The 27,634-nt window shown below is 42.5% G+C and overlaps 1 protein-coding gene across 2 annotated transcripts in view; it reads left to right on the top strand.

Moving 5' to 3' along the window:
• Positions 1 to 1,940: 1,940 nt before the first annotated feature.
• Positions 1,941 to 27,634, top strand: part of SEC23A (SEC23 homolog A, COPII component) — a 128,181-nt gene continuing 102,487 nt past the window's right edge. For both annotated transcript variants that reach the window (XM_089658685.1, XM_089658684.1), the window contains exons 1-5: positions 1,941 to 2,081; positions 9,335 to 9,576; positions 21,145 to 21,202; positions 21,690 to 21,776; positions 26,657 to 26,893. In XM_089658685.1, the coding sequence (XP_089514811.1) occupies positions 9,356 to 9,576; positions 21,145 to 21,202; positions 21,690 to 21,776; positions 26,657 to 26,893 (603 nt within the window). In that variant the 5' untranslated portion in view covers positions 1,941 to 2,081; positions 9,335 to 9,355. The remainder of the gene's footprint in view (positions 2,082 to 9,334; positions 9,577 to 21,144; positions 21,203 to 21,689; positions 21,777 to 26,656; positions 26,894 to 27,634) is intronic.

Raw genomic sequence — 27,634 nt, 5'->3', positions numbered from 1 at the left:
AATGCATTTACAAATTCCTTTTTAATGATATCTCTGTACAGTATTTATGCCTTTAAAGTGCACTTTATAAGAGTTTTGAACAGATAACATACATTTTTTTTTACTTTTTTCTGACCTCCAGAACGGATTAATTGGTTTTCAATGCATTCCTATGAGAAACTGCGTTTCGGTTTACGAATTTTTCCCAATACGAGGTACGCCTGTATTGCATTTATGTACCAAAAATTTAACATTAGTGTATTTTGTACCGAAGTTTTAGGTTTCCAAAACTGTAGAGTTATGCAGGCCATACATGGTTCGAATTCCCGAACGGTTTTTCATCTGAAAATTGGAAATGTAATTTCCTCGGTAATCCGATGGTGCCATCATTGATTTCGAATATCGGCCGACCAAGTCATAAAGTTCACCCCATATAACAGGCGAAACTTCTGTTCCTTCCAGGTCACGGCTCATGATCATATTCTTTTCGGAAAAATGCTCGTACAATTTGACCATCGAGTCGAAAATCGGTCATTTTTCATGAATTTTGCAACATGCCCGATCACCGAAAAGGGGAGCAACCACGAAAATCGTCCAGTGCCATTGACCCACGAACAGAGCGAAAATCGGCCGATTATTCTTAGGTCCGATTTTCAGACGAAAAATTGGTCGATTTTCGACCCATGTATGGCCGGCCTTACCATCGCGTGACATAAAAAGTTGGAACTACTACTATTTTATTCTCTATTCTCTTTGTAAACATATAAAATAAATGAAGTTGAATGTTTCAGAAAAGATTTTTCATTTCTTGCCGCCCCGCTCACCGTAGATGTTCTGTGGGTGGGAGGCACAGACGGACACCGTGATATACCCATATGTTGCAGTGTACTTCCTGGTTTGGCAGTGTGTATGCGTACACCCCCCGCTAAACCATACTCCGTCCAATCAGTTTGTCAGCAGGGTACAGCCAGTGATAATGCTGTACAGCTGCTGATCACCTCTGGCCAATCACAGCACAGAGTTCTGTGTTGACTGTGTGCACAGACAGTGATCAGAGTAGCTGATTTCAGGGAGAAAAAACAGCCAGATCTGTGAGTAAAAGCAGCACACTTTACACTTGTCAGGCACACAGTTAACCTCCTGATTTCTACTTCATGTTAACCCCTTCCCGACCAGTGCCATTAGTACAGTGTACAGTATTATTATTGATCACTGTATTAGCGTTACTAACCACATCAATGTCAGTTAGCATCTCTCCCAGCCAGTGTCAGGTAGCACTAGATTGCCCCCCACACTATCACAGTCCCACTATAAGCTGCTTATCACCACCATTACCAGTATATTGTCTGTACGGATCGGTATCTTCATCATGATCAAAATTATACTAGTATCCCCAATAGTATAGTGTCCCCAAAAACAGTTTGTTTGTTTTTTACCAAAGACATGCAGCAGGATACACTTTTGGCCTAAATTTATGAAGACATTTCATTTGATTGGATATGTTTTATAACAGAAAATATATATTTTTAAATTTTTGGCATTTTTTTGTTTATATAATAAAAATGTAACAACCCTGTGGTAATTAAATACCACCAAAAGAAAGCTCTATTTGTGTGCGAAATGTCATAAATTTAATTTGTTGCATGAATGCCAGTTAAAGCAGCGTAGTGCTGAACAGCAAAAAAAAAAACCCTGGTCATGAAGTGGTTAAAAATGTAAAAGAACAAAAAAAAAGCATAAATAGCTCTGGCAGTGAAAGGGTGTCCCTCTTTCTCAGGGAGTAAAGCCGGGAGCTATGGCTGAGACTTCACTGGCTGCATGCTTGCTGTAGGTAGTAGAGGCAGCAAAGGACAGTTCTGCAGCCTAACCTGCACTGAGAGCTGCTGGCAGGTTCACCCGGGTGGTATCTCTGCAGTCCTCCACACACACACACAGCCTGTGCCCGGGCAGGGAGCCCTCCAGGTGCTGTCCATGCTGCCTGTCACTCACAGCCTGCACTCCGCTCCTTGACGTGGCACTGGGCGCCGCCATGTTGGTGACGTCAGGCAGTGCGCTGGCTGGCTGGCTGCTAGCAGGAGCGGAGAGGAGTGAGAGGGAGACAGGTAAGTGTGTATGTGGGGTGTATGGGAGGCTGCGACTGACAGAGGTGACTGGACGGGCACAGCTCAGGGCACCCATGACGGGGACATCTCGGGGTGTGTGCGGCTCTCAGTGTCCGGGGCGCAGTACACACGGGAGAGGGGGTTCGGGGGGCTCCCAGTCAGGACAGCCAGAAGAATGACCGGCTCTGCCATTCATCTACATACACCGCCTGAGGAGTTCTCTGAGGGCCCCACAAACACACTCTGAGGGCCCCACACTGCAAACAGACTACAACTTTCTCCAAGTAACGGTTCTGTATGGGAGGATGGGGGAGGGGAAGTCCTCATCTGCACACCTGGGGGGTGGGGGGGTGGTAGTGACCTGAGGTCCTGTCACTGTTCCAGTATTACTATATGATGCCATTGTAGGCATTGTATTCTCACCCAATGTACAGAACTGTGCCATGTTTGCAGACACTGTGTAGAAGTGACTCCCCCCCCCGGCGATCTGTTGATACGGTCCAATCATAAAGGCTCCGTTCACACCCGGTGATATGATACATGCATTATTCTGCATGCGTTTTCATGCAACGCACTCAATGGGCTGCCCTACACGCAACAAAGTTGCCAACTTTTTGACACTTTCCAGTTTGCCCATTTTTTACCGCGCGTTTTGCTGCATTTGTTGCCCATTTGCTTCCTGCGTTTGAGGTGCCATTAACAATTGTCAGTCACAGTGATCACATGATTGGGGACCCATCCTACCCAGTCCCCATCCCACCCAGTCCCCACCATCACTTTGTTACTTGGAGAGGCTGGTGTGCAGTTTGGCATCTTAAAGCGGCGCTCCACCTAAAAGGGGAAGTTCCGCTCTAAAGACTGGTCCCCCGCTCCTCATTAAGGATTGGCACCTTTGGGGAGCGGGTACCTGAAATTGACAGGTACCCGCTTCCATTTCCATTGTGATCGCATAGGCGATAAGAAGCGCAAGTTCTTCTCTTCCCGTAGTCTTCTGGGAGACATGACAGGTCCAAGAATATTACGGAGCAATTCAGGAAGCTCAGCGCTACTTGCACATGTGCAGTGGGTACCCGGCTGTGAAGCCGCATGGTGTTACAGCCGGGTGCCCACACTGAAGATGCTGGAAACACCAGACGGCCAGTGAAATGGGCTGCGGGGAGGACACCACTGGATCGAAGGACAGGCGAGTGGCTGGTTTTTAGAAAAGCAGCTACAGTTTTTGTAGCTACTGCCTTTTTTTTTTACGGTGTGACTGGAACTCCACTTTAACACAGCACATCAACCCACATATGGCAACATGGAATAAGACCACCTATCTGTTGCCACATACGTGTGTATATAGCTGAAGCTCTTCATTCTGCACTCCTGTGACCTGTATTCAGCTGACAATGGGCTAAGGCCCACTGATATCACTTTACCGGTCCAGGCTGTGCAAGGATCCTGACAATAATGTCAGAATTTACCCAGATACCTGAACCAGTGGCAACGCTAGGGGGTGCAGACCACACCCCGGTGACACCAACCATATAATTTACCTACCCCCAGCCATCTCCATGGGGATACTGACAGGGTGTGCAGGACGTCCATAATGGATGCGCGCCACTGATTGGCAGAGGCCTGCCGTGAAGAGGAAGTAGTGGGTGAGGTCCAGGAGGTCCATCGTCCGGATCCATATGTGAGGAGAGCGGCAGGCCAGAGATGGAGCAGATCCGGAACACTGAGAGTCGAACTAGAGAGCTGAAGAGGGGGAGGGGAATATCACCAGGGGGTAGGGGATGTGTCACCAAGGGGGTGCCACTGTGAGGGCTTGTCATCTGGTGGTTTACTGCACCAGGTGACAGCAACCCTATTGACGCCACTGACCTGGACCAACAGCTCTCTCAGCGAGGCGTTGGGAGACTGAGCCAGCCCCCTCCACAGCCCAGTGCTCCAGTGAGAGCTGAAGGCGGTATAGCAGAGAGCCGGAGACCGCTGTATGCTCAGTGAAGACAGAGAGCTGAGTGATCAGCGGTCTTTGCTTGCTCAGTTTTCACCCTGTACACACAATGAGTATATCGGATGAATGATCCTTTTTTTTTTTTTTGCATACTAGTCAGATGTTGAAAATGAAGAAGTTACTAAAGTTTCAAAAATTCTCGTACGACAGAATACAACTTCAGAAGTGATATAATGTATTCTTTTGTTTCCAAGCATGCGTAGTATTGGTCACTCAAACGAGAATCGTTTTCTTTATCGTACGAGAAAAAATATTTGTGCTTGTCCCTTCGGATATTGTCGCATGAACTGTCATGATCAGCTCTCAAAAGCTGTGTACTAACGATCAGATCATCATATGATCGCTCCGAAAGCAATTTTTTTCCGTCCGACATTCTCATAGTGTGTACAAGGCATTAGAAGTGGCGGAGGGACAAAGTATCAGACCGATGCTGCATTTACTTGATGAGTATATGTATTTGTTGTTGTTTAATTTTTTTTAAATTCCCGAACTGCATCTTTTTGGAACATGTTACACCCATATGTAGGGTTTATGTAACATGCTCCAACCCCCCCCCCCCCCCCCCGTAAAGGCAGCTGGGGCTCCATTTCCTTGTCACTTTCCAAAACAGCACAGTTGTGTGGTGTTCTGCTGATGGATGCCTTCATAGTTCATTCACAAGCCTTGCAGCTTTCAAACTGCCAGCCTGTACAGAGGTATGGGCTGAAAGCTGTAGGACTTTGTCTGCAGGAGCCTGACATTGCACCCGTGATTCACTGATCACGTGTGCTATGCTCTGCAGGAAGAAATAATAAATTCACAGCTTTCCTGCAAAGATATGTGCATATATTATTTTTTCCCAAAAGGTGAACTTATCCTCTAAATTGTAAACAACAAATAAGTAGGGGTCTTTATAACCAAATCCTTTTTCTTTTTTGTTTTGGGTAGAGTAGAGAAGGAGTAAATTCCCTCTAAGGATATTTTCTTTCTGAGGAAATGTCAATTTTTGTCCCAGATATGGAACAAGAAGTTAGAGGGAATCTCCCAAAGTTGTCACCAAATTAGATATCCCCATTGGAAGCTTTTTCCCTCCCCGCTTGTTCTAGGAGCACCTCTAAATTAGAATTTTCCCTCACTTTGTAGCTCAGTACAAATGACACCAGTACAAATAGATGAGTGAATCTCAGAGCAGTAAAAACTTGCCAGGGGGTTTAACCCTTCCCCACTCTATTTAGAAGAAAAAGTTTTTGTTTAAAGCTTTTTTCATTGCCATATTCAAACAAATACATATCCAAATATGCATACATGTAAAAAAAATTAGCAATCTATCAAACAGTAGGAATGTTACATTCTTCCAAGATTTATAACATCACTATCATACATCTAATCACTGTATGGAAAAACAGATATAAACAGATCAAAGTTAAGTATGTGGTAAGTAGTATCACATTCGCATAAAAGCCTTTCTTACATTTTGTAAACATAGAAAACCAGAATCACCCAACCAAACTATACCCCACTCCTCCCCCCCCCAATCCCAATTTAAAAAAAAAAAAAAAATTAGCCGGGACAGCACTTCTCCACCAAAAAAGAAAAAAGTAGAAATACATAATCTGCCTGGGACTCATCACACCACTCAGTTCCAAAAACTATCAGAGCACCTCCCCTCCAAAAATGAAACCTATCTTCATCCTTTAAGAATCATCCGGTACCGTTTTTTTGAAGTTTAAAGTGTAGAGATGCACTTTAGCTTGGTACTTGTTTATTGAAGACATCATATGATTGCCATATACAGTAGTTAGTATTTTCTCACTTCATACGATAACTATGCTGTGATGTGATGGGTTTACCAATCCTCACTAACAACCATATGCTTTACATACAATTTGGTTGCATTATATATATCTGCTTAGTTCTTATGGACAATGATGGAGCTTTATGAAGTGTGTTCGAATGTGAACACCTAAAAATGTAAGTTAAAAAAAGTGAAATGACATGCAGTTTTAGTAAAACAAAATGTTTTCTGTGTGAATTGTGTATGTATGGTAATGATAATTGCATAGAAACATCTACCCAGGGGAGGTATTGTACAAGTAACTCACCTTGCAGGTAGTTATAAATTGTAGAGCTGATTTGTTGCTAGGTGTTAAATTGCACAGGCAAGTGTCACCTTGACAGCATGCTACATTTTTTTCTGGCATTGAGTGTTTATATGGCAGTTTATTCTCGCTTTACCTTAGCTAAACTTTACTTTGCTTATTTAAAGAAGCACTTCACATAGAATTTAAAAAAAATGTTCTAACCGCCGTACGAAAAATAGCAACAATGCAAAAGAGACCGCAAGAGGCAGCAATTTTGCAGTTTATGGATTCCAATCACAGACTTCATTTACTTTTTATTTATTTTTATGAAATTCTTGTGCAGAAGTAGTGTAAAGCTACCCATTGTTGACATTTACTTATTGTCCTTGAGCAGTGACAGGGCCAGTAGTATCCATGTATGCTGAACAGTCAGTGTCCGTGTATGCTGAACAGTCAGTGTCCGTGTATGCTGAACAGTCAGTGTCCGTGTATGCTGAACAGTCAGTGTCCGTGTATGCTGAACAGTCAGTGTCCGTGTATGCTGAACAGTCAGTGTCCGTGTATGCTGAACAGTCAGTGTCCGTGTATGCTGAACAGTCAGTGTCCGTGTATGCTGAACAGTCAGTGTCCGTGTATGCTGAACAGTCAGTGTCCGTGTCAGCTGAACAGTCAGTGTCCGTGTCAGTTGAACAGTCAGTGTCCGTGTCAGCTGAACAGTCAGTGTCCGTGTCAGCTGAACAGTCAGTGTCCGTGTCAGCTGAACAGTCAGTGTCCGTGTCAGCTGAACAGTCAGTGTCCGTGTCAGCTGAACAGTCAGTGTCCGTGTCAGCTGAACAGTCAGTGTCCGTGTCAGCTGAACAGTCAGTGTCCGTGTCAGCTGAACAGTCAGTGTCCGTGTCAGCTGAACAGTCAGTGTCCGTGTCAGCTGAACAGTCAGTGTCCGTGTCAGCTGAACAGTCAGTGTCCGTGTCAGCTGAACAGTCAGTGTCCGTGTCAGCTGAACAGTCAGTGTCCGTGTCAGCTGAACAGTCAGTGTCCGTGTCAGCTGAACAGTCAGTGTCCGTGTCAGCTGAACAGTCAGTGTCCGTGTCAGCTGAACAGTCAGTGTCCGTGTCAGCTGAACAGTCAGTGTCCGTGTCAGCTGAACAGTCAGTGTCCGTGTCAGCTGAACAGTCAGTGTCCGTGTCAGCTGAACAGTCAGTGTCCGTGTCAGCTGAACAGTCAGTGTCCGTGTCAGCTGAACAGTCAGTGTCCGTGTCAGCTGAACAGTCAGTGTCCGTGTCAGCTGAACAGTCAGTGTCCGTGTCAGCTGAACAGTCAGTGTCCGTGTCAGCTGAACAGTCAGTGTCCGTGTCAGCTGAACAGTCAGTGTCCGTGTCAGCTGAACAGTCAGTGTCCGTGTCAGCTGAACAGTCAGTGTCCGTGTCAGCTGAACAGTCAGTGTCCGTGTCAGCTGAACAGTCAGTGTCCGTGTCAGCTGAACAGTCAGTGTCCGTGTCAGCTGAACAGTCAGTGTCCGTGTCAGCTGAACAGTCAGTGTCCGTGTCAGCTGAACAGTCAGTGTCCGTGTCAGCTGAACAGTCAGTGTCCGTGTCAGCTGAACAGTCAGTGTCCGTGTCAGCTGAACAGTCAGTGTCCGTGTCAGCTGAACAGTCAGTGTCCGTGTCAGCTGAACAGTCAGTGTCCGTGTCAGCTGAACAGTCAGTGTCCGTGTCAGCTGAACAGTCAGTGTCCGTGTCAGCTGAACAGTCAGTGTCCGTGTCAGCTGAACAGTCAGTGTCCGTGTCAGCTGAACAGTCAGTGTCCGTGTCAGCTGAACAGTCAGTGTCCGTGTCAGCTGAACAGTCAGTGTCCGTGTCAGCTGAACAGTCAGTGTCCGTGTCAGCTGAACAGTCAGTGTCCGTGTCAGCTGAACAGTCAGTGTCCGTGTCAGCTGAACAGTCAGTGTCCGTGTCAGCTGAACAGTCAGTGTCCGTGTCAGCTGAACAGTCAGTGTCCGTGTCAGCTGAACAGTCAGTGTCCGTGTCCGCTGAACAGTCCGTGTCCGCTGAACAGTCTGCGCCCGTGTTCGCTGAACAGTCTGTGTCCAGGGCCGATCAGTCGAAGGATTAAATGCAAGTGGCTATGAGTCGCTGCTGGAACCAGCAGCCTCCTATTTCATTTAATGGGTCTGCCTCCCGCAGCTAGCCAACGTGACCCCATGTTTGAGTTCTCACACAGAAACGCGTCGGGTTCATATGCAGGTGTGAATGTGGCCCAAAACACACAAAGAAAATTATGGACTGAGCAGCAATCAGAAGCTTCTTCAGAAGGGTAGGGGGGGGTTCAGAAACTGCTTCACTCTGAGAGCTGAACCTCCTTACTGTGTGTCTGGGCTCCGTGTGCAGTGTCTATGGGAAGGACATGGACAATGTTCAGTATACATGGATCGGTGACTGCAGACTGAGGAGTCTCTGGAAGAGAAACTAGAGGTTGTGTCCTGGAGGAGAGACACAGGGAAAAGACCAGTGTGTTTGTGCTGGAGGTGAGATCTCACTAGGGAAGGAGCAGTCGGACAGTCTGTACACCCAGAAAGTTACCACTGTGATTGTAAAGCCATAAATGTTTTTTTTTTCTAAAATAATAAACATGATGTACTTGCTGTGTACAATGGTATAGCATAAAGCAACCCGGAACCTTCTCTTCTGGAGTCCCCTGCACAGGTGCTCTCATCTCCTCCTTCTCTCTGAGTTTCCCTTAGCAAGCTGCTTCCCTTGGGCTCAATTCTGAGCCGGGCTGTGTGAGTACATGGACAAACACAGTGTGTCTCAGACCCGTTCCCTCCTCAAAAGATTTGATTGGTAACAGCAGGAGCCAATGGCTGACGCTGCTGCCTCCGAATCATGTGAAAGGAGAGAGAAAGCAGAGCTGCTGCTCCCAGGCAAAGAGCTGGATTGAGATAGAACACAGGTAAGTATTTTAGGGGGGCTTATCATGGAAGGTTTTTTTTATCGTAATGCAAAGAATGGTAAAGGTAAAAAAAAAAAAAAAGCCTTATGCCTTTACAACCACTTTAAGTTGTGGGGGAAAACTCCACTGAATGAAATTGATGCCGTCTTTCTAGGTCTCATTGGCTTCAACAATCTGTATCATTTTGTGTATCTTTTGAAATAAACATTTTCTCCCTAAAAAGGTTACTTTGTATGTACTTGTTCCAGGTTGCACAGTAATAACTCGCCATGGCAACCTTTCTGGAGTTTATTCAGCAAAATGAAGACAGAGATGGAGTCCGGTTCAGCTGGAACGTTTGGCCATCCAGCCGTTTGGAGGCCACAAGAATGGTGGTGCCAGTAGCCTCCCTCTTCACACCAATAAAAGAGAGGCCAGATCTGCCCCCTATTCAATATGAGCCTGTCCTCTGTAGCCGAACCACCTGTAGAGCTGTTCTGAACCCTCTTTGGTGAGATTTCCTTTTGTTTTGGTTTCTCCTGTTTTTTTTTCTTTTTAATTAACTGTCAGAGCCTGTATTACTTTATGAAAAAAAATGACCAAAATTCGATGAATGTATCAGTGTATTTTATTGCTGTGTGTGAATTAAATTTAGGAGGTCAGGATATGTGTTTCTAGCTTCTCAAGTAAAAGGCAACATGCTGGATAGGGTAAAAGTGTGAAAAAAGAACGGATATGGGTTTGTAATTGATTTTAATTATTTAACCCCTTGGCGCCGGTGCCTCCCGGGCCCTTTAAGGGTTTCAGAAGCCGAGGGGCGGGGTTTTAGGGTCATGTGACTGCCGTGATTCGCTGTCACGGCAGTCACATGATCGGGAAAGGTCCCAATCGAAAAGAGGAGATCGGGACCTTTCCGTGAGTACCAGACGTGTGCTGGGAGCACGCAGGGCGTGCGCTCTCAGCACATATGTTTTTCTTAATTGCACACAAATGTGCGGCCGCTTGGCGTCTAGGCCCAGATGGCGGGAGGCCGCACATTTGTGTGCGGCCGGCATGAAGAGGTTAAACAAACATTAGGGTACACCACTACAGCATGTGCTGTAGTCCAGATTTTATGATTTGGACTGATTGCATGTGACCTAAATCATCAGTTTAAGTCCTCATGCACATTTGATGTTTTTACAGCGGCTGTTTTTGATGTTTTTTTCTACAGCCATTAAACCCCCCAGCATGTTATCTTATGGCCAGCCATACATGGGTCGAAATTCGACCGATTTTTCATCCGATAATTGGCCGCTTTTCGCTCTGTTAGTGGGTCAATGGCACTGGCAGATTTTCATGGTTCCTCCCCTTTTCGGTGATCGGGCATGCTGGAAAATTTGTGAAAAACAACCGATTTTCAACTCAATGATGGTCAAATTGTACGATTGTTTTTAAAAAAAAAGCATATGCGCATGAGCCGTGACCTGGAAGGAACAGAAGTATCACCTGTTATATGGGATGAACTTTATGACTTGGTCGGCCAATTTTTGAAATCATTGATGACATCATCGGATTACCGAGCGAATTACTTTTTCGATTTTCAGATGAAAAATCGTTCGCAATTCGGACCATGCATGGCCTGCATAAGTGTCCATGCATACATAGACTGTAATCAACGTTTTTTGGCTGGAAGAAAAACACAACTGTTAGTGGGTTTCTAGAGGAGTTTTTTTAGCTGTAAAACCGCTCTAACCCTGAAAAACGCGGTAAAACTGCGCACACCAGCGTTTTTGGACTTTTTTTTGACCAAATAAAAAATTTTTTTTGTAAAAAAAACACTAGAAAATGGTGCTAAACATGGCAAAGCACAGCTAAACGCTAATGCAAAAACACAAAAAAAAGCTGAAAAATGCACATTTTTAACGTGACCTGCGTTATCAAAACGTCCCGTGTGCATGAGGGCTAACTTGGGTGTTGGCAATCATCCAGTAATATGGCAGATATTACTGCAGTATATGCATCTCTTTATGACTGGCAACTTCTATCCAGCCATGCATACATTCACAGTCACTCCAAACACCTCTGTTAATAAACAAATGATGTCCCCTTCTGTCCTCCCTCCTTGGAATAGTATCTCTTTTCACCAACACTGAAATATTTTTGACACAGGCTAAATGCATGCTGCAATCCTCCTTCCACATACCAATTAAGAACTATGTCAACAATCCCTGCCTAAAACTCCTTCACACTGCTTTTGTGTTTCTTTGGCAGGAGTAGTATTTTGCATGAAGATTTTTGCTTGTTTTTCTTTTGTCCTTTGCATGCTTTGAGGGAGCCTTTGATGTAGTACTGTTTACTTTGAGTAAGTTCTGTGGTTGTCTAACCCAGGAACATATGTGATTATTCTCCAACAGATATCAAATTGTTGACTTAAGAAGTAAAATTGGTTCTGTCTACATACTTAAAGAGGAGCTCCACCCAAAAGGGGAAGTTCCACTTTAAGGACTGCTCCCCCACTCCCCATTAAGGATTGAACCCTTTGGGGGCGGGGGGGAGCGGACACCCGAATTTGACAGGTACCCACTCCCACATCCGATCGCCTAGGCCAGTGGTGGGCAACCTTTTTTTTCAACTGAGCCAAATCTCGCCAAAACCACGATTGAAATTTATTTTGAGAGCCACATTTTTAAAACTGAAAATACATCCCCCATATAGTAATTCATCCCCCATATAGTAACTCATCCCCCATATAGTAATTCATCCCCCATATAGTAATTCATCCCCCATATAGTAATTCATTCCCCATATTGTGTCAATTCACTTACCTTTGCTCCGCGCGTTCCTCTCGCCGTGTTCCCGCGCCGTTCCGGTCTTCAGGGCGGACTGTGAGAGGAGAGGAGTTCGTCACGCTGCCCCGCCTACATCCTGACAGCCAATGTTTGCCACGCTCCGCGGGCCGGATTAAAAGGTCCGCCGGGCCGTATACGGCCCGCGGGCCGTAGTTTGCCCATTGCTGGGCTAGCTGCAGAGTCCTGACTTTTGGGGCGGCCGCCCGAGAGGAGGGAGGGGAGCGGGCGCCCGGCACACAGAAGAGCCGCATTAGAGTGTGTAAAGAGCCGCATGTGGCTCGCGAGCCGCGGCTTGCTGACCACTGGCCTAGGCGATCGAAAGTGGAAGGTGTCCTCCCTCCCTCCCTGTAATCTTTTGGGACATGTGACAGGTCCCAGAAGATGACGGGGCCATTCATGAAGCGCAGCGCTACTCACACATGCGCAGTGAGTACCCGGCTGTGAAGCCGCAAGCTATCACAGCCGGGTGCCCACACTGATGATGCCGGCCTCCTGGAATTCAGGATGGCTGGGCTGCAGGGGACACACCGCGAGACCGAGGGACAGGTAAGTGGCTGTTTTTTAAAAGTCAGCAGCTACACTTTTTATAGCTGCTGACTTTTATTTTTTGACAGCGTGAGTGGAACTCCGCTTTAAGGCTCCATGCACACTGGCTTAAAAAAAACACTGCTCCTGTTTTGCCTGTAGAAGCAACTAATGTTATCCTATGTGTCCATGCAGATTAAGTAATCTAGAGGCATTTTTAAATTCAGTGTTTAGAGGCAGAAAAAAATTCTTATGTTTTGCGTTTTTGAGAGCGTTTTTCTGGCACAAAAAAGTTAAACGTTCTTAAATGCTAGTTCAAAATTAGCGTTTTTTTCTGCCAAGAGCACAGGCGTTTAAGCCAGTGTGCATGGAGCCTACATTTTCAAGATGTTGTACTCTCAATTCACTGATAAATTAATATTATACTGGCACGCAGAGCTGGCTATTTATTGAACATAGTAGCGAATCCATATGTCAGCAAGCACTTTGATATTTGAGTGTCAGCTTCTGATGACCTGTGAAATTGAACAGACTTGTCCCTTTTCACATTCCTATCAAGTGTGTACACTGAGGCCTGTCCAGTCTTGTGCTGTGAATGAAATGCTTGTAAGGTGTGGTGGCAGATTTTTGCTCTGTGACTTTTGCCGATTGCTCTACACATATAAAATGTAACACTGGCTGATAACAGATGCTTAGACAATGTTTGTAACAGTTGGTTAGGACCTCTTTAAGTCTCATGCACACTGCTGCTCCTAATCTCCCATTTTTGGGATAAAAGTCTGTGTCCATGTACATGTAATATTTACCAGAGTTTAGGAGCAGCTGAGTTTCAAGGCAGTAAAAAGCTGTTTAAAAAAAAAGTTCCTTAAGCCGTCTTTTGAACACACATCTAGGCACGTCAAGCATATGAGTGTTAATGGATTCCATTGAAGTGAACACTCCAGCAATAAATGTTTCCATCATTTAGGCACATTTGCACGCATTTAGACATGTCAAGCATTTTTCTGCCCAAAAGCTTTTCTGCTGAATGCACTGGCAATGTTTTTTTTTTTTTTTTCCCTGCCTGTAAACGCTCCTTTTCTAAAATACCTATATGGATACCTAGGCTAACAGAGGTGCTTCACCGGCAGAACCCCCCCCCCCCATAAAAAAAGCCTGTAAAAGTGGCGGTTTTTCAACTGCTTCCTCGCTGCCCTATAGCAGAACTGCTACAGGGCGGCAGGGCTGGGCAAAAATGACTGTGAATGTTATTTTGCATATCCAGGTAGGGGGCACGCACTCCGCCTTATCTGCACTGCCATTGGCGGCTACAGATGTCGATCACCAAGTCCCGGACAGAAATTCCCCGCCGGCACCCGGCAATGGCCAAGGAACAGTGACAGGAGAGACCTGTGTGTAAACAACACAGGTCTCTCTCCTGCCAGCAGTAACATGCTGCTGTGTACTTCTCTGCACAGCACAGAAATACCCAATAGCATGTTTACATAGTAAATCATGCACAGCACACAGTTAATCCTTTGCCACAGATGTTAACCCCTTCCTGCCAAGTGTCATTAGTACAGTGTCAGTACTTTTTATTAGCACTGATCACTGTAATTAGTGTCATTGGGATGTCAGTGGCAGTTAGTCCGTTCCCTCCCAGTGTCAGAATGTCCGCCGTAGTCCCACTGTAAGCCGCTGATCGCCGCCATTACTAGTGTGAAAAAAAAAAATTCCAGTATTTATACCGCCATTTGTAGATGCTATAACTTTCACGTAAACCAGTTAATTTACACGTATTGGGATTTTTTTTTAGGAAAGATGTAGCAGAATACATTTTGGCCTTAAGTTATGACGAAATTTGATTTTTTAAAATTTTTTTTACTGGATGTGTTTGATATCCAAAATTAAAAAATATTGTTTTGGTTTTATTTTTCAAAATTTAGGTTTTTTATTTTTGTTTATAGCACAAAAACGTACAGCCAATCAAATACGACCGAAAGAAAGCTCTATTTGTGGGGAAAAAAAGACATAAATTTCATTTGGGTGCAGTGTTGCATGACTGCAGTTGTCAATTAAAGTAATGCAGCGCCGTATCGCAAAAAATGCCTGGCCAGGAAGGGAGGTAAATCCCTTGGAGGGCAAGTGGTTAAACCCTGTGTGCATGAGGTCTTAACACTGCCTGAGCAATTCAACTTGGGTGAGGCAGGCAGTTTGTAACAGGTAAAGAGTTGAAGTAAATCTGACCATACACATTTAGATATCTCTCATTTAGCCTACGAACTGAAAGAGAGAAATCTAATAGATTCCTCCTTCCACACTTAACAGACTGGATGGTAGAAACTTTTCTTCCCAGCTATTTTTGACAAAAGTTGACTGAAAAATTTGTGAAGCCAAGTAGTGCTGACAGTGCTACCGACATCTTGAATTTCTGCTGACTCAAAATTTGACCTGTCCATGGCAGCCATAAAGTGTGTAGGCAGATCATTCAAAATGAACACACCACATACAGGTGAAACTCGAAAAATTAGAATATCGTGCAAAAGTTCATTTATTTCAGTAATGCAACTTAAAAGGTGAAATTAATATATGAGATAGACTCATTACATGCAAAGCAAGATAGTTCAAGCTGTGATTTGTCATAATTGTGATGATTATGGCTTACAGCTCATGAAAACCCCAAATCCATATTCTCAGATAATTAGAATATTACATGCAATCAATAAAACAAGGATTGTACATAGAACAATATCGGACCTCTGAAAAGTATAAGCATGCATATGTACTCAGTACTTGGTTTGGGCCCCTTTTTCAGCAATTACTACCTCAATGCGGCGTGGCATGGAAGCTATCAGCCTGTGGCACTGCTGAGGTGTTATGGAAGACCAGGATGCTTCAATAGCGGCCTTCAACTCTTCTGCATTGTTCGGTCTCATGTCTCTCATCTTTCTCTTGGCAATACCCCATAGATTCTCTATGGGGTTCAGGTCAGGCAAGTTTGCTGGCCAATCAAGCACAGTAATCCCACGGTCATTGAACCAGGTTTGAACCAGGTGCTTATGGCAGTGTGAGCAGGTGCCAAGTCCTGCTGGAAAATGAAGTCAGCATCCCCATAAAGCTTGTCTGCGGAAGGAAGCATGAAGTGCTTCAAAATCTCCTGGTAGACAGCTGCGTTGACCCTGGACTTAATGAAGCACAGTGGACCAACACCAGCAGATGACATGGCTCCCCCCATCAACACAGACTGTGGAAACTTCACACTGGACTTCAAGCATCTTGCAGTGTGTGCCTCTCCATTCTTCCTCCATACTCGGGGTCCTTGGGCCTCTCCATTCTTCCTCCATACTCTGGGTCCTTGGTTTCCAAATGAGATGCAAAAGTTGCTCTCATCAGAAAAGAGGACTTTGGACCACTGAGCAACAGGCCAGGTCTGTTTTTCTTTAGCCCAGGTAAGATGCTTCTGACGTTTTTTTGTTCAGGAGCGGCTTGATAAGAGGAATACGACATTTGAAGCCCATGTCCAGAATCTGTGTGTGGTGGCTCTTGATGCACTGACTCCAGCCTCAGTCCACTACTTGTGAAAGTCCCCATCACTTTTGAATGGCCTTTTCCTGACAATCCTCTCCAGGCTGCGGTCATCCCTGCTGCTTGTGCACCGTTTTCTTCTACACTTTTCCCTTCCACATAACTTTCTATTAATGTGCTTTGATACAGCACTTTGGGAACATCCAACTTCTTTTGCAATTACCTTTTGAGGCTTTCCCTCCTTATGGAGGGTGTCAATGATGGTTTTCTGCACAACTGTGAGGTCAGCAGTCTTTCCCATGATTGTGATTCCTACTGAACCAGACTGAGAGACCATTTAATGGCTCAGAAACCCTTTGCAGGTGTTATGGCTTAATTAGCTGATTAGAGTGGGACACTTTGAGCCTAGAATATTGTACCTTTTCACAATATTCTAATTTTCTGAGATTGTGGATTTGGGGTTTTCAGCCATAATCAGTTGTAAGCCATAATCATCACAATTATGACAAATCACGGCTTGAACTATCTTGCTTTGCATGTAATGAGTCTATCTCATATATTAGTTTCACCTTTTAAGTTGCATTACTGAAATAAATGAACTTTTGCACGATATTCTAATTTTTCGAGTTTCACCTGTAGGTCTCATTAATGTACTGCAAAGCTGTAAGATTGGCCTCTGGGTTTTTTTTCTGCTTACAAACCCTATATCAGGTGTTATGATTGTAGTGGAAAATAATGCCTGAAACATTTCCCACATTTTTCCTGAAACTGTTCCCACTGAATCAAGCTGTGTTGTAGGATATAATGACAATGCTTAAAGTTGAGCTCCAGACATACAAATTTTTATTAAAATATTTCTTGATAATCACAAAGGGTATTAATCCACTTTGTGCACCAAATGCCTTTACAACTCCAGCGTTACCTCCTGCACATAGCAGTCAATATAAATAAAAAAGATAGTGACCTGCTCCTATTGTGACAGCAGCTAAAACTCCAAAGGTACCAATAATGCCTCAAGGTAAATTACAGAAAATGGGTGTAGTGCTATGGTAATAAAATGCAAAATGATATAAACCAATAGAAATAAAAATATGCCAAAAAGTCTTCGTAAGTAAATGCGAAATGTCCGCATATAAAATGTTCAATTAAAATAAACTTTCAAAAGGTGAATACCAGCAGCAGATGAACTTGTGACATCCGTAAGTAGTAAAAGTGCGCACTCACCGGAAACGCATTGAAAATGCGCATATAATGTAGGCCGTGAAGATATCAATAGGTAGACAGGATAATCTGGTGAACTTTTCTTCTATGATGTAGTCATCAAGTTGGAAGGATTAAGGTATCTGCTGAATCCAGAGGTCCCCCTTAAGGATGGATATAGGTGCTCAACCTGAGTGCAGGGCTCCTTTTCCTCTGGTGTAGTATGTAAGCAAATTTATTTATATGCAGAATAACATAGGTCACAGGGTATAGTATAAATGATATGCTGACCCTGAATAAAGATGGCCGCCAGGCTTCCTCCAGGCTCCGGCGGCAGTAAAGTCACGTGCTGTCTGGTTCCTCCTAAGGATACCTTAATCCTTCCAACTTGATGACTACACTATAGAGGAAAAGTTCACCAGATTATCCTGTCCACCTATTGATATCTTCACGGCCTACATTATATGTGCATTTTCAATGCGCTTCCGGTGAGTGCGCACTTTTACTACTTACGGATGTCACAAGTTCATCTGCTGCTGGTTTTCACCTTTTGAAAGTTTATTTTAATTGAACTTTTTATATACGGACATTTCGCATTTACTTACTAAGACTTTTTGGCATATTTTTATTTATATTGGTTTATATCATTTTGCATTTTATTACCATAGTGCTACACCCATTTTCTGTCATGCACATAGCAGTGCCATCATCCCTGTGCTGCATGAAGCCTGTAAATAAATCCGTGCTGTAGGAGGGGCCAAGCATGAAAAATGTGCTATGGTTATTTATTTATTACAGGCACTTATGTAGCATTTTCAGGCCTCATACACACAGGACGCAGGGATGTTAGTTTCTCTGCACGTATCCTGCAAGGGCACAACAAAATCTGTTCTCTATGTGCCCTGCTCACACCACAACATTAGTATGATGTGCAGATATTTTCTGTGCAGGAGTCTGCAACATGTATAACACCAATTGAAGCATGCATGGAAAATGATGTCTCTGCAAGTGAAATCTGCAGGTCAGTTTCCATCAGTTCTTCTGCAGGTATGGTGTGAACAAAGCCTTGGGGCGTCAGAATTTTTATTTTTTTTGTTTTTACTGCTTCGAAACAGCCCTCCATGTTATCCCATGTGCCCATTAACACATGGACTTTTAGAAGCTTTTAGTAGCTGTAGCATTTACCAGCAGGGAAAAAAACCCCAGGGCCAGTGCATCCAGGAGCAGCAGTGTTTTAGCAGAAAAAAAAGCTTGATGCTAAATGCGCCTAAACACTTGTTAATGCTAGGTGTGTTTACCGCTTCAGTGTTGATTCATTTCAATGGCCAGAATAAATTATTATTCTGGCCAATGAAGTGAATGAACACCCAAGTGCTTGACACTTGTAAACGCGCCTAAACACTTGTAAAAGCGTTTGATACTTTGACAAGCATCAGGCCTTTTGTTTGCCAAACTGCTGTTGGCAAGAGGAGGAGCATATTTTAAACATCCTGTGTGCATGAGGCCCCAATTTACATACAGTGGGTATAAAAAAGAATCGCTTCCCTTTTAAAAACTTCACATTTTGTTGCTTTGCAGCCTGAAATTAAGACACAGTTACAGTGTCAGATACAGTTTTTGTTTTATCCAGCTGTTATTATTCAGTGCAACCTATAACATCCAAGTGAAAGATATAACACCAACATGTCTGAAGAAAATAAAAAAAAAATCACAAACCGAATGACTGAGTTCAAAAAAAGGATCACTCCCTTCTAAAAATGACTTGTAAACTCAATTATGTGTAGCTAATCACCTATGTGACGGGAGTGACTTTTGGGGGTGGGGGGACCCCTGTGTCAGCTCATGTTCCCTTCATTATGTTTAACCCACCCTGTGCCTGTTAAGGGGTACAGGGTGTGAATGTATATTGTGTATTGGTGTGTTGTCCTTTGTTCCCTGCAATGTGGTTGCCCATTATCTGCCATGTGCTACATCCCATTGTTCTGTGTCTTGGTTGGATGGGGCGGGCTGATGATGTGTTTCCTGTAGCCCTCCCCACTGATGGGGCGGGCTGATGATGTTTCCTGTTCCTGGTTGTGTTTCCCCTCCCTGTGTATATATCTTGTTTTTTGTGTAAAAATAAAGGAGTTGACTTCTTGTCTTAAGAGAGTCTGGTGTTGTCTTATTTCCTGCATGATCAGCGGGTGTGGTCCGTGGATTTGTGTTTGGACAGGGAAGCTGCAGTATAATGGAAAGTACCCAAGTGTGGTCTGGGTTTCCGGTTCCATTACAACCTTCTCAATGGCACACACATCTTTTTGACATTCGACTGTGATCAGCTGTGGATATTTTGATTGTCAGCATGAAAATAATTTTCCTGGAGCATTTCAGTCTTTGGTAGTGCAACTTAAGCAAACAGTCAACTATAGGTGGCAGGGCAATGTCAAAAGATCTCTGGGGTTAAGTTGTGGACAGGCACAAATCAGGAGATGGATACAAATACATTTCGATGGCTTTATCAATGCCTAGAAGCACAGTAAAGTCTTATTATTAGCAAATGCAAGGTATACAACACAGACCCTCCCTGGATCAGAACTTTGCTCCAGACTAGATGAAAAATCAAGGAGGAAGCTGGTCAGAGAGACTACCAAGAGACCTACAGCAACTCTAAAGCATTTGCAGGAATTTATGACAAAGAGTGGTCATTGTGTGCATGTGACAACAATATCACAAATTCTCTGCAAATGTGGCTTGAATGGGAGCATTGCAAGAAAAACGCCACTCCTCAAGAAAGGCCACATGTAGTCACAACTGAGCTTTGCCAAAACGCACTTGAAGATTCTGAGGGCACATGGAAAAAGGTGTTCTGGTCAGATGAAGCTAAAATTGAATGATCTGGCCTCAACACTAAATATGTCTGGCGTGAATCTAATACAGCTCACAGCTCCTTCAGTAAAGTATGGAGGTGGTAATAGCCTGTTATGGGGTTGTTTTTCTACAGCAGGGACTGGAGCACTTGTCAGGATAGAAGGAAAAATGGATGGGGAAAAATACCTTCAAATTCCTTTGGAAAATCTGCCCTCTGTCAGAAAGTTTTCAATGGGAAGAATGTTTACCTTCCAACATGGCAAAGACCCAAAGCACACAGCAAAAATTACCACACAGTGTTTGGAGGGGAAAAAGGTGATTGTCCTTCAATCGCCCAGTCAGAGCCCAGACTTAAATCCCGTTGAAAATCTGTGGAAGACTGCAGTCCAGAAACAGTCACCATCAAATTTAACTGAACTTGAGCAGTTCTGCAAAGAAAAGTGGGAAATATTGCAAAGTCTAGATGGGCAAAGTTAGTAGAGACATATCCCAACAGACTAAAGGCTGGAATTAAAGCAGAAGGCGATTTAACAAAATACTGACACAAGGGGGTGATCTTTTTTTTCCAACTCAATGATTCTGTTTTTGAATTTTTAAAAAACAATTTCTGACATGCTGGTAATATATCTTTCACTTGGATGTTATAAATAGTAAGTACAGCTGTATAAAAGAAAAACTTTGCCTGTCTTCATTTCATACTGCAAAGCACCAAAATCTGATTATTTTAAAGGGGGGGGGGGGGAGTGATTCTTTTCTGTACCCACTGAATATATTGTACATTCACATCAGTCCCTGCCCTCAAGGAGCTTAGGTTCCTAACTGACATTCATACATATATTAGGAACAATTTAGACAGGAGCCAACCCACCAGCATGTTTTTGACGTGTAGGAGGAAACCCATGCATTCACAGGGAGAACATGCAAACTCCATGCAGGGAAAGTCATAGTTGGAATTTGAACTGATGACCCTAGTGCAGCTAGGCGGACGTTTTTACCAGTTATGGAATTAGTTTTGCAATACACCCCAGGCTTCTTGACTTATACCTCTAAAAGCAGAGTTGGTTGCATGGGCTACACTGCTGCAAGGTCACCCTAAGATAACATTTTCACGTTTTTACATCATACTTTTCCACTTCAGAAAAAAAATTCTAATGTTTGTGCTTGTTTTGCAGTCAAGTGGATTACCGGGCAAAACTCTGGGCTTGCAATTTCTGTTATCAGAGAAATCAGGTGAGAGAAATGCCAATAAATACATGACAGGTTCATTTAGGAGAAGGAAAAATGCATTGCCCATAGCAACCATTATTTAGGAATCAAAAAAAAATTGTGATTTGTTCTTAATATCTTCAGATTAGTGGGGCTGTATTTGGCCACCACAGGATATGGCAAAATATTTTGTCTTCTACCTGGCCAGTTTACACCCATTGTAGTGTTGTGTGCCAAAATAATGACAGCATGTAACGCACTGCAACCAGTAGAACCTGATTAAATTTTACTTTGTGGCATTTGAATAAAATTCACTTTAAAAAAAAAAAAAAATTTGTGATGCGCCGTATTTTGGCATATCAACAACACTGACATCCACATACCAGCAGTTGTGCTCTAGCACAGCAGCTGGTGTGCAGTGACCTTAATTACAAATGATCAATTTTCTTTGCTGCCGTGTAAACGTTCAAATGTATTTTTTTTTTGTTCATTGTAAATTCTTCTTTTTCAGTTTCCTCCAACATATGCTGGCATCTCTGAAATGAACCAGCCCGCAGAACTCCTGCCACAGTTCTCCAGCATTGAATATGTGGTCCAGGTGCCGTAGACTCTTCCTAATACTTAACTATAATCTCCTTACCTATGCTAACCATATTATATTACTGTATTTGTATGTCCACCTGAGAATTGAATTGATTACTCTATACCATCCATTTGTTCTTTACCTCATCCAACAGCTTTCTAATTTTTGCATAGGGAAACTTTGTGAATCTGTGATTTTTCATATTGTTAGCATTTCAAGATTGTGTAAATGTGTTGCTAAAGCCCAACTGAACTTTCAGTTTAACCACTGTTTGTACCAGTGCTGTTAATTTTTTACAGTCATGTTAAAATCTGTAGTTTTTGCTAGAAAACCCTTTCGCTGACATATCTGTTTTTGCACACGTTAAAAAGCTGCTTTAGGCTTGAGGATTGCGAAAACCCCCCCCCCCCCCGAAACATTATATATTTTCTGAAAGCAGATACCTAGAGAATAGAATAGGGGTAGTTCCAATTTTTTTTTCACACACATGGCAGAAGTCTACCAAGCAAAATGTGTGAGTTGGAAGCTTTGGTGCACGAAGAGAACTATGACTTAATTGGTATTGCTGAATCATGGCTTCATTCTTCACTTGACTGATCTATTAATATTCCTTACTATGCTCTTTCGGAGAGACAGAATAAAAAGGAAAGGTGGTGGTATCTGTATATGTGAGAAGTCATATCAAAGCGAGTGTGAAAGAAGACCTAGCTGATGGAGAGTGTGGTGAGGCTGAAGCATTATGGGTGGGACTGCACATGGGGGTGCATACTACAAAGGTAATCATTGGAGTTTGTTATAGGCCACCCAGTGTTGATGAGGTGGAGACTTAGCTCCTTGCACAGACTAAAAGGGCTGGGACAGTGATAATAATGGGGGATTTTACCTACCTGGAAATTAACTTTTCGTGCAGTGCCATTACTCTGGTCAAAGGGCAAAAATGTGTAAACCTATTACAAGACAATTTTATGGTACGGGTCATAGATGCCCCGACTAGGAATGATGCTCTGCTGGATCTGGTAATCTCAAACCATGCAGAGCTTATTACTAATGTTCATATACAACAGTGTTTCTCAACTCCAGTCCTCATGGACCCCCAACAGGTCATGTTTTCAGGATTTCCCTCAGATGAAACGGCTGTGGTAATTACTAAGGCAGTGAAACTGATCAAATCACCTGTGCAAAATAATGGAAATCCTGAAACCATGACCTGTTGGGGGTCCATGAGGACTGGAGTTGAGAAACACTGATATACAAGAACATCTGGTTAGCAGTGATCGTAACATGATTTCATTTAATGTTAGCTGGAAACAACAACCACATACTGGAAAGATAAAAACACAAATTTTCCAAGGATGAGGGCTGCTCTCCAAGACTGAATATTGGCATCGATGAACAGAATTGGGAATTCTTCAAAAAGGCTGTATGTGAACATACGGCAAAATATATTCCCATGGACAATAAGTTTAAAAGGCTAAACACCATGGCGAAAGTTAAAAAGGCTATAAATAATAAGAAAAGAGTTTTAAAAAAATTAAAGAACACTATCATTTAATTGTTACAAGGAATATAACAGAATATGTAAAAATGTAATCAGGACCACACAAATTCAAACAAACTACAGACTGCAAAAGATTGGGACAACACCCCCCCCCCCCCAAATTCTTCAAATATATTCATATTAAAAAGGTCAAGTCTAAGCATATAGGCCTTTTAAAAAATAATCTAGAGTGGGTGACTGGGGACAAAGAGAAGGCAAATTTATTAAATACCATCTTCAGCCCTGTGTATAAAAAGGAGCGTGGGGGAGCTCTTGTCCTTAATGGGGATGATATTGACACAGCTCCAAATGATCCACAATGGCTCCAAATTGATAAGGTCCAGAGATATTTAGAGAGAATAAAGGTGAATAAAGCACCTGGACCGGATGACATACACCCACGGCTCAGAATTGAGCTCTGTCATTTCAAAGCCATTGTTTCTAATTTTTTGTGACTTTTTAATGACTGGCATAGTACCACTCGACTGGTGTAAGGCCAATGTGGTGCTTATATTTAAAAAGGGATCAAAGTCTTTACCAAGTAACTATAGACCTGTTAGTTTAACCTCTATAGTTGGTATGATACTGGAGAGTATAATTAAAGACCACATAGATGAGTTCTTGATGGGAAATTTTATTTTAAGCAACAGACAGCATAGATTTATGAAAGACAGAAGTTCTCAAACAAATCTGATTTCTTTTTATAAGGAGGTAAGCAAAACCTTCGGCAAAGGAGTGGCTGTGGATGTACTAACATAGCAATACTTGGATTTTTTTAAAAAGCGTTTGACGCAGTTCCCCACACACGGTTAATGTGTAAGGTAAAGAAAACTGGCTAAAAGACCGTATTCAGAGTAGTAGTTAATGATTCATGCTCTGAATGTTCTAGGTTTATCACTGGTAATATATTTATAAACAATATAGGGTCTGGGATTAAAAGTAGCATTTCAGTCTTTGCAGATGACACCAGGCTGTGCAGTGGAATAACATCCTTACAGGATGTCTCCAATTTACAAGCTGACCTCAATGCTCTGTGTAATAGGGCAACTATGTGGCAAATGAGGTTCGAGGTTGATAACTAAAAGTTACGCATTTGGAGCCTAAGAACATGCATGCATCATACATACTGGGGGGGTACAACTGGGGGAATCAATGGTGGGGAAGGATCTGGGAGTTCTGGTAGATCACAAGCTTAATAATGGCATGCAATGCCAAGCTGCGGTTTCTAAAGCGAGCAAAATCCTCTCTTGTAATAAAGAGGTATAGACTCCAGAGAGAGAAATCATTTTACCCCGGTACAAATCATTTGTAAGACCTCATCTGGAATATGCAGTTTTGTGCACCAATTCACAAAAAGGATATCTGGGAACTGAAGAAAGTGCAGAGAAGCAGAACCAAAATAAGAAAAGGCATGGAGGAGCTCAGCTATGAGGAAATATTATAACTGAATTTATTCTCTTTTGAGAAGAGGAGATTAAGGGACGATATGATGAACATGTATAAATACATCAGTGGTGTATATAGTGAACCTGTTGTAGAGTTATTCACAGTTGTTGTAAACTGTTTTTAAATTTTACCTACAGGTAAGCTTATAATAAAACTTACCTGTAGGTAAAATGAATATCTGCTAAATGTGAACCGTTTAGGAGATATTGTCACTTCATTTAATACGGCGCATGCACTCTGAAGGAATGGCATACCCTTGTTATTCCTTCAGAGCTGTGTGCCGTGGCCCGGGACTCCCGCGCGCATGCTGTCAGAATGCCGGAGCTCGCAAGCCCGGAAGGAAGACGGGTGAGGATGAAAGCCTTTACAGCAGTGACAGTGTGCCGCTGGAGGGCTTTGTTTTAAGGTACGTTTTACATAATGTGCTAGTATACAATTCATACTAGCACTTTGTATTTACCTTGCAGGGTTTACTACCGATTTAAGGACATCACAGGGGACAAGGGGGCACTGTATACGTATGGGGGATCAGGAAGGAATTTTTCCCCTGCTGAAGCAAATTGGATCATGCTTTCTTAGGGTTTTTATTTACCTTCCTCTGGATCAACTGTGGGTATAAGATTGTGTATATAGGATTGTATCATTTTTTTTTTTTTACCTTTTTTATTGGTTGAATTAGATGGACTTTTAACCAGACTATGTAGCAAAGTTTAATGAAACACAAAACGTCAGTAGAAAATGCACTAAAAATAATTTTTGGGCGCAAAAGCACAATATTTTGCCTAATTTTTTTGTACAGTGTAAAAGAAAATATAAAAGATGAGACTGCACCAAGTAGATACCAGCATATCAAGCCTTAAAATTGTGTGTGTCTGTGAAATGGCAACTAACTTCCGTACCCTATATTTTCCACAAACAACACTTTAATAGCCCCTATAAGTTACCAGTTTAGAAGTAACCATGAATAACAGGCCTAGAATTATTGCTTTCACTCCTGCATGCACAGCAGTATGTAATGTGTAGTGCAATCAATGTTCTTATGCAAAAACTCCCCCGAAGCATGCATTTATGTTCCTGCTTGCATGTATGTAGTGATCAGGCTCAGAAATTTGGGGGGGGGGGGGGGGAGGATTTTAAGTGCTTAGGTTTAATAATTTTTTATACTTTTTTTTTTTTCTTTCTATACAAGACTTACCAGGCAGAATTGATACAACCTACATACTGATCAATATTGCTATGTTTTCGTTCTTTTCTATGCTTGGCCTACATCTGATATTTTTATTGTTGTTTTAGTTGCTTGAACAATAAAGATTTTGGGTTTTTCTGGGGGATTTGGAATCTGTTTTGGGATATTGGCAACAAGGATAGCCTCAAATCACACCCACAGGAACTTTAGTGACGTAAAAAATTAAAACTACCATAATTTTATTCTCTAGAGTGCCTGATTTTAGAGAATATATGTTTGGGGGTTTTAACCAATCTTAACTGCTTAATTTTTTAAACGTGTGCAAAAAATTAAACAAAAATGGCTGCAAAGGGTTAAAGTCCAATTCGGGCATTAATGAATTCTAAAATCAAATCAAAATAATTAAATATATATAAATAAACCCAAATCAATAATTAAATAACAATAAAGGAAATATTTTCACAAATAAATCAGCCCCGGGCCAGATTTTTTTTTTTAACACACTTTTTATTTTTGTGGTATCCATGTTGCTACAGCATTCATATGAATGGGTTACAGTATATTGTCTACCACATATAACAGAATTTGTTGCAGATTAAAATTTGCTTTGTTTTGGGCAAAAGGTAAAATCAAATGTGTATCTGCTTGATTAGTAATGTGAATACACATGATTTGTCTGCCTTTGTATCCACTCATGTTCATATGTTTGTTTTGTTGGAACTACAGCGAGGTCCTCAAATGCCATTAATCTTCCTTTATGTTGTGGACACATGCATGGAAGATGAAGATCTTCAGGCTCTGAAAGAATCAATGCAAATGTCTCTTAGCCTGCTCCCTCCAACCGCTTTGGTGGGACTCATTACCTTTGGTCGCATGGTCCATGTACATGAACTTGGCTGTGAAGGCATCTCTAAAAGCTATGTTTTCCGTGGAACCAAAGATCTGTCTGCAAAACAGCTTCAGGTGAGTGATCAGAATTGGATGCCACTACCTGTTTGTTTAACCCCTTCACACCTAAGGGTAAACCAAATTTTAAAAGCCTAAGTAAAATTTTACAACTTTGACATGTGTTAGTAAAACCGCACATATCATCACAACTAGTTTGTACATCCAGGTAAATTATACCTTGTTTTTTTCATGACAAATTGGGCTTTCGTTTGGTGGTAAATGGCAATGCATATCTCCTGTTTTTTTTTTTTTTATTAGGAAAACTGTCCCAAAATAGTAAAAATAAATCATTTTCTTTAATTTAGCTGTGTGTTTCTTGTTACTACCATAACCTACCACCAAAGAACAACCCAAAATAAATTTTCTGGCTCTTGACGATTGCAGCGATACCGTTTATGTGTATGTTATTTGTTGTTTGTACCTGTACTACAGCCCAGAAACCGTAGTGCGCGGTTTGTATTTTTTACCTGTCACTACACCGGCCCGTTACCAGTGTCATGTGACTGTTGTGGTCAATCACAGCAGATCACATGTCAATTGTATACCATGGATGGCTTCCTGTCATGCCATCCGTTGTATACAATTATGCTGGTCACAGTAGTCACATGATACAGGCAGGGCCAATTACAGCCCATCTGTATCATGTGAGGAGCTTTTCCCAGTCACAGCTAATCACAACAAAAGACTGAATGAATCAGTTTCATTCAGTAACAATGATTGCAAATATCAATGAAATAAATTTGGTATTAGCAATCA

Source organism: Staurois parvus, unplaced genomic scaffold (assembly GCF_062004578.1).
Source record: "Staurois parvus isolate SC_StPar_1 unplaced genomic scaffold, SC_StPar_1.0 ptg001089l, whole genome shotgun sequence".
Lineage (NCBI taxonomy): Eukaryota > Metazoa > Chordata > Amphibia > Anura > Ranidae > Staurois > Staurois parvus.
This window is presented reverse-complemented; position numbering and strand designations above follow the sequence as displayed.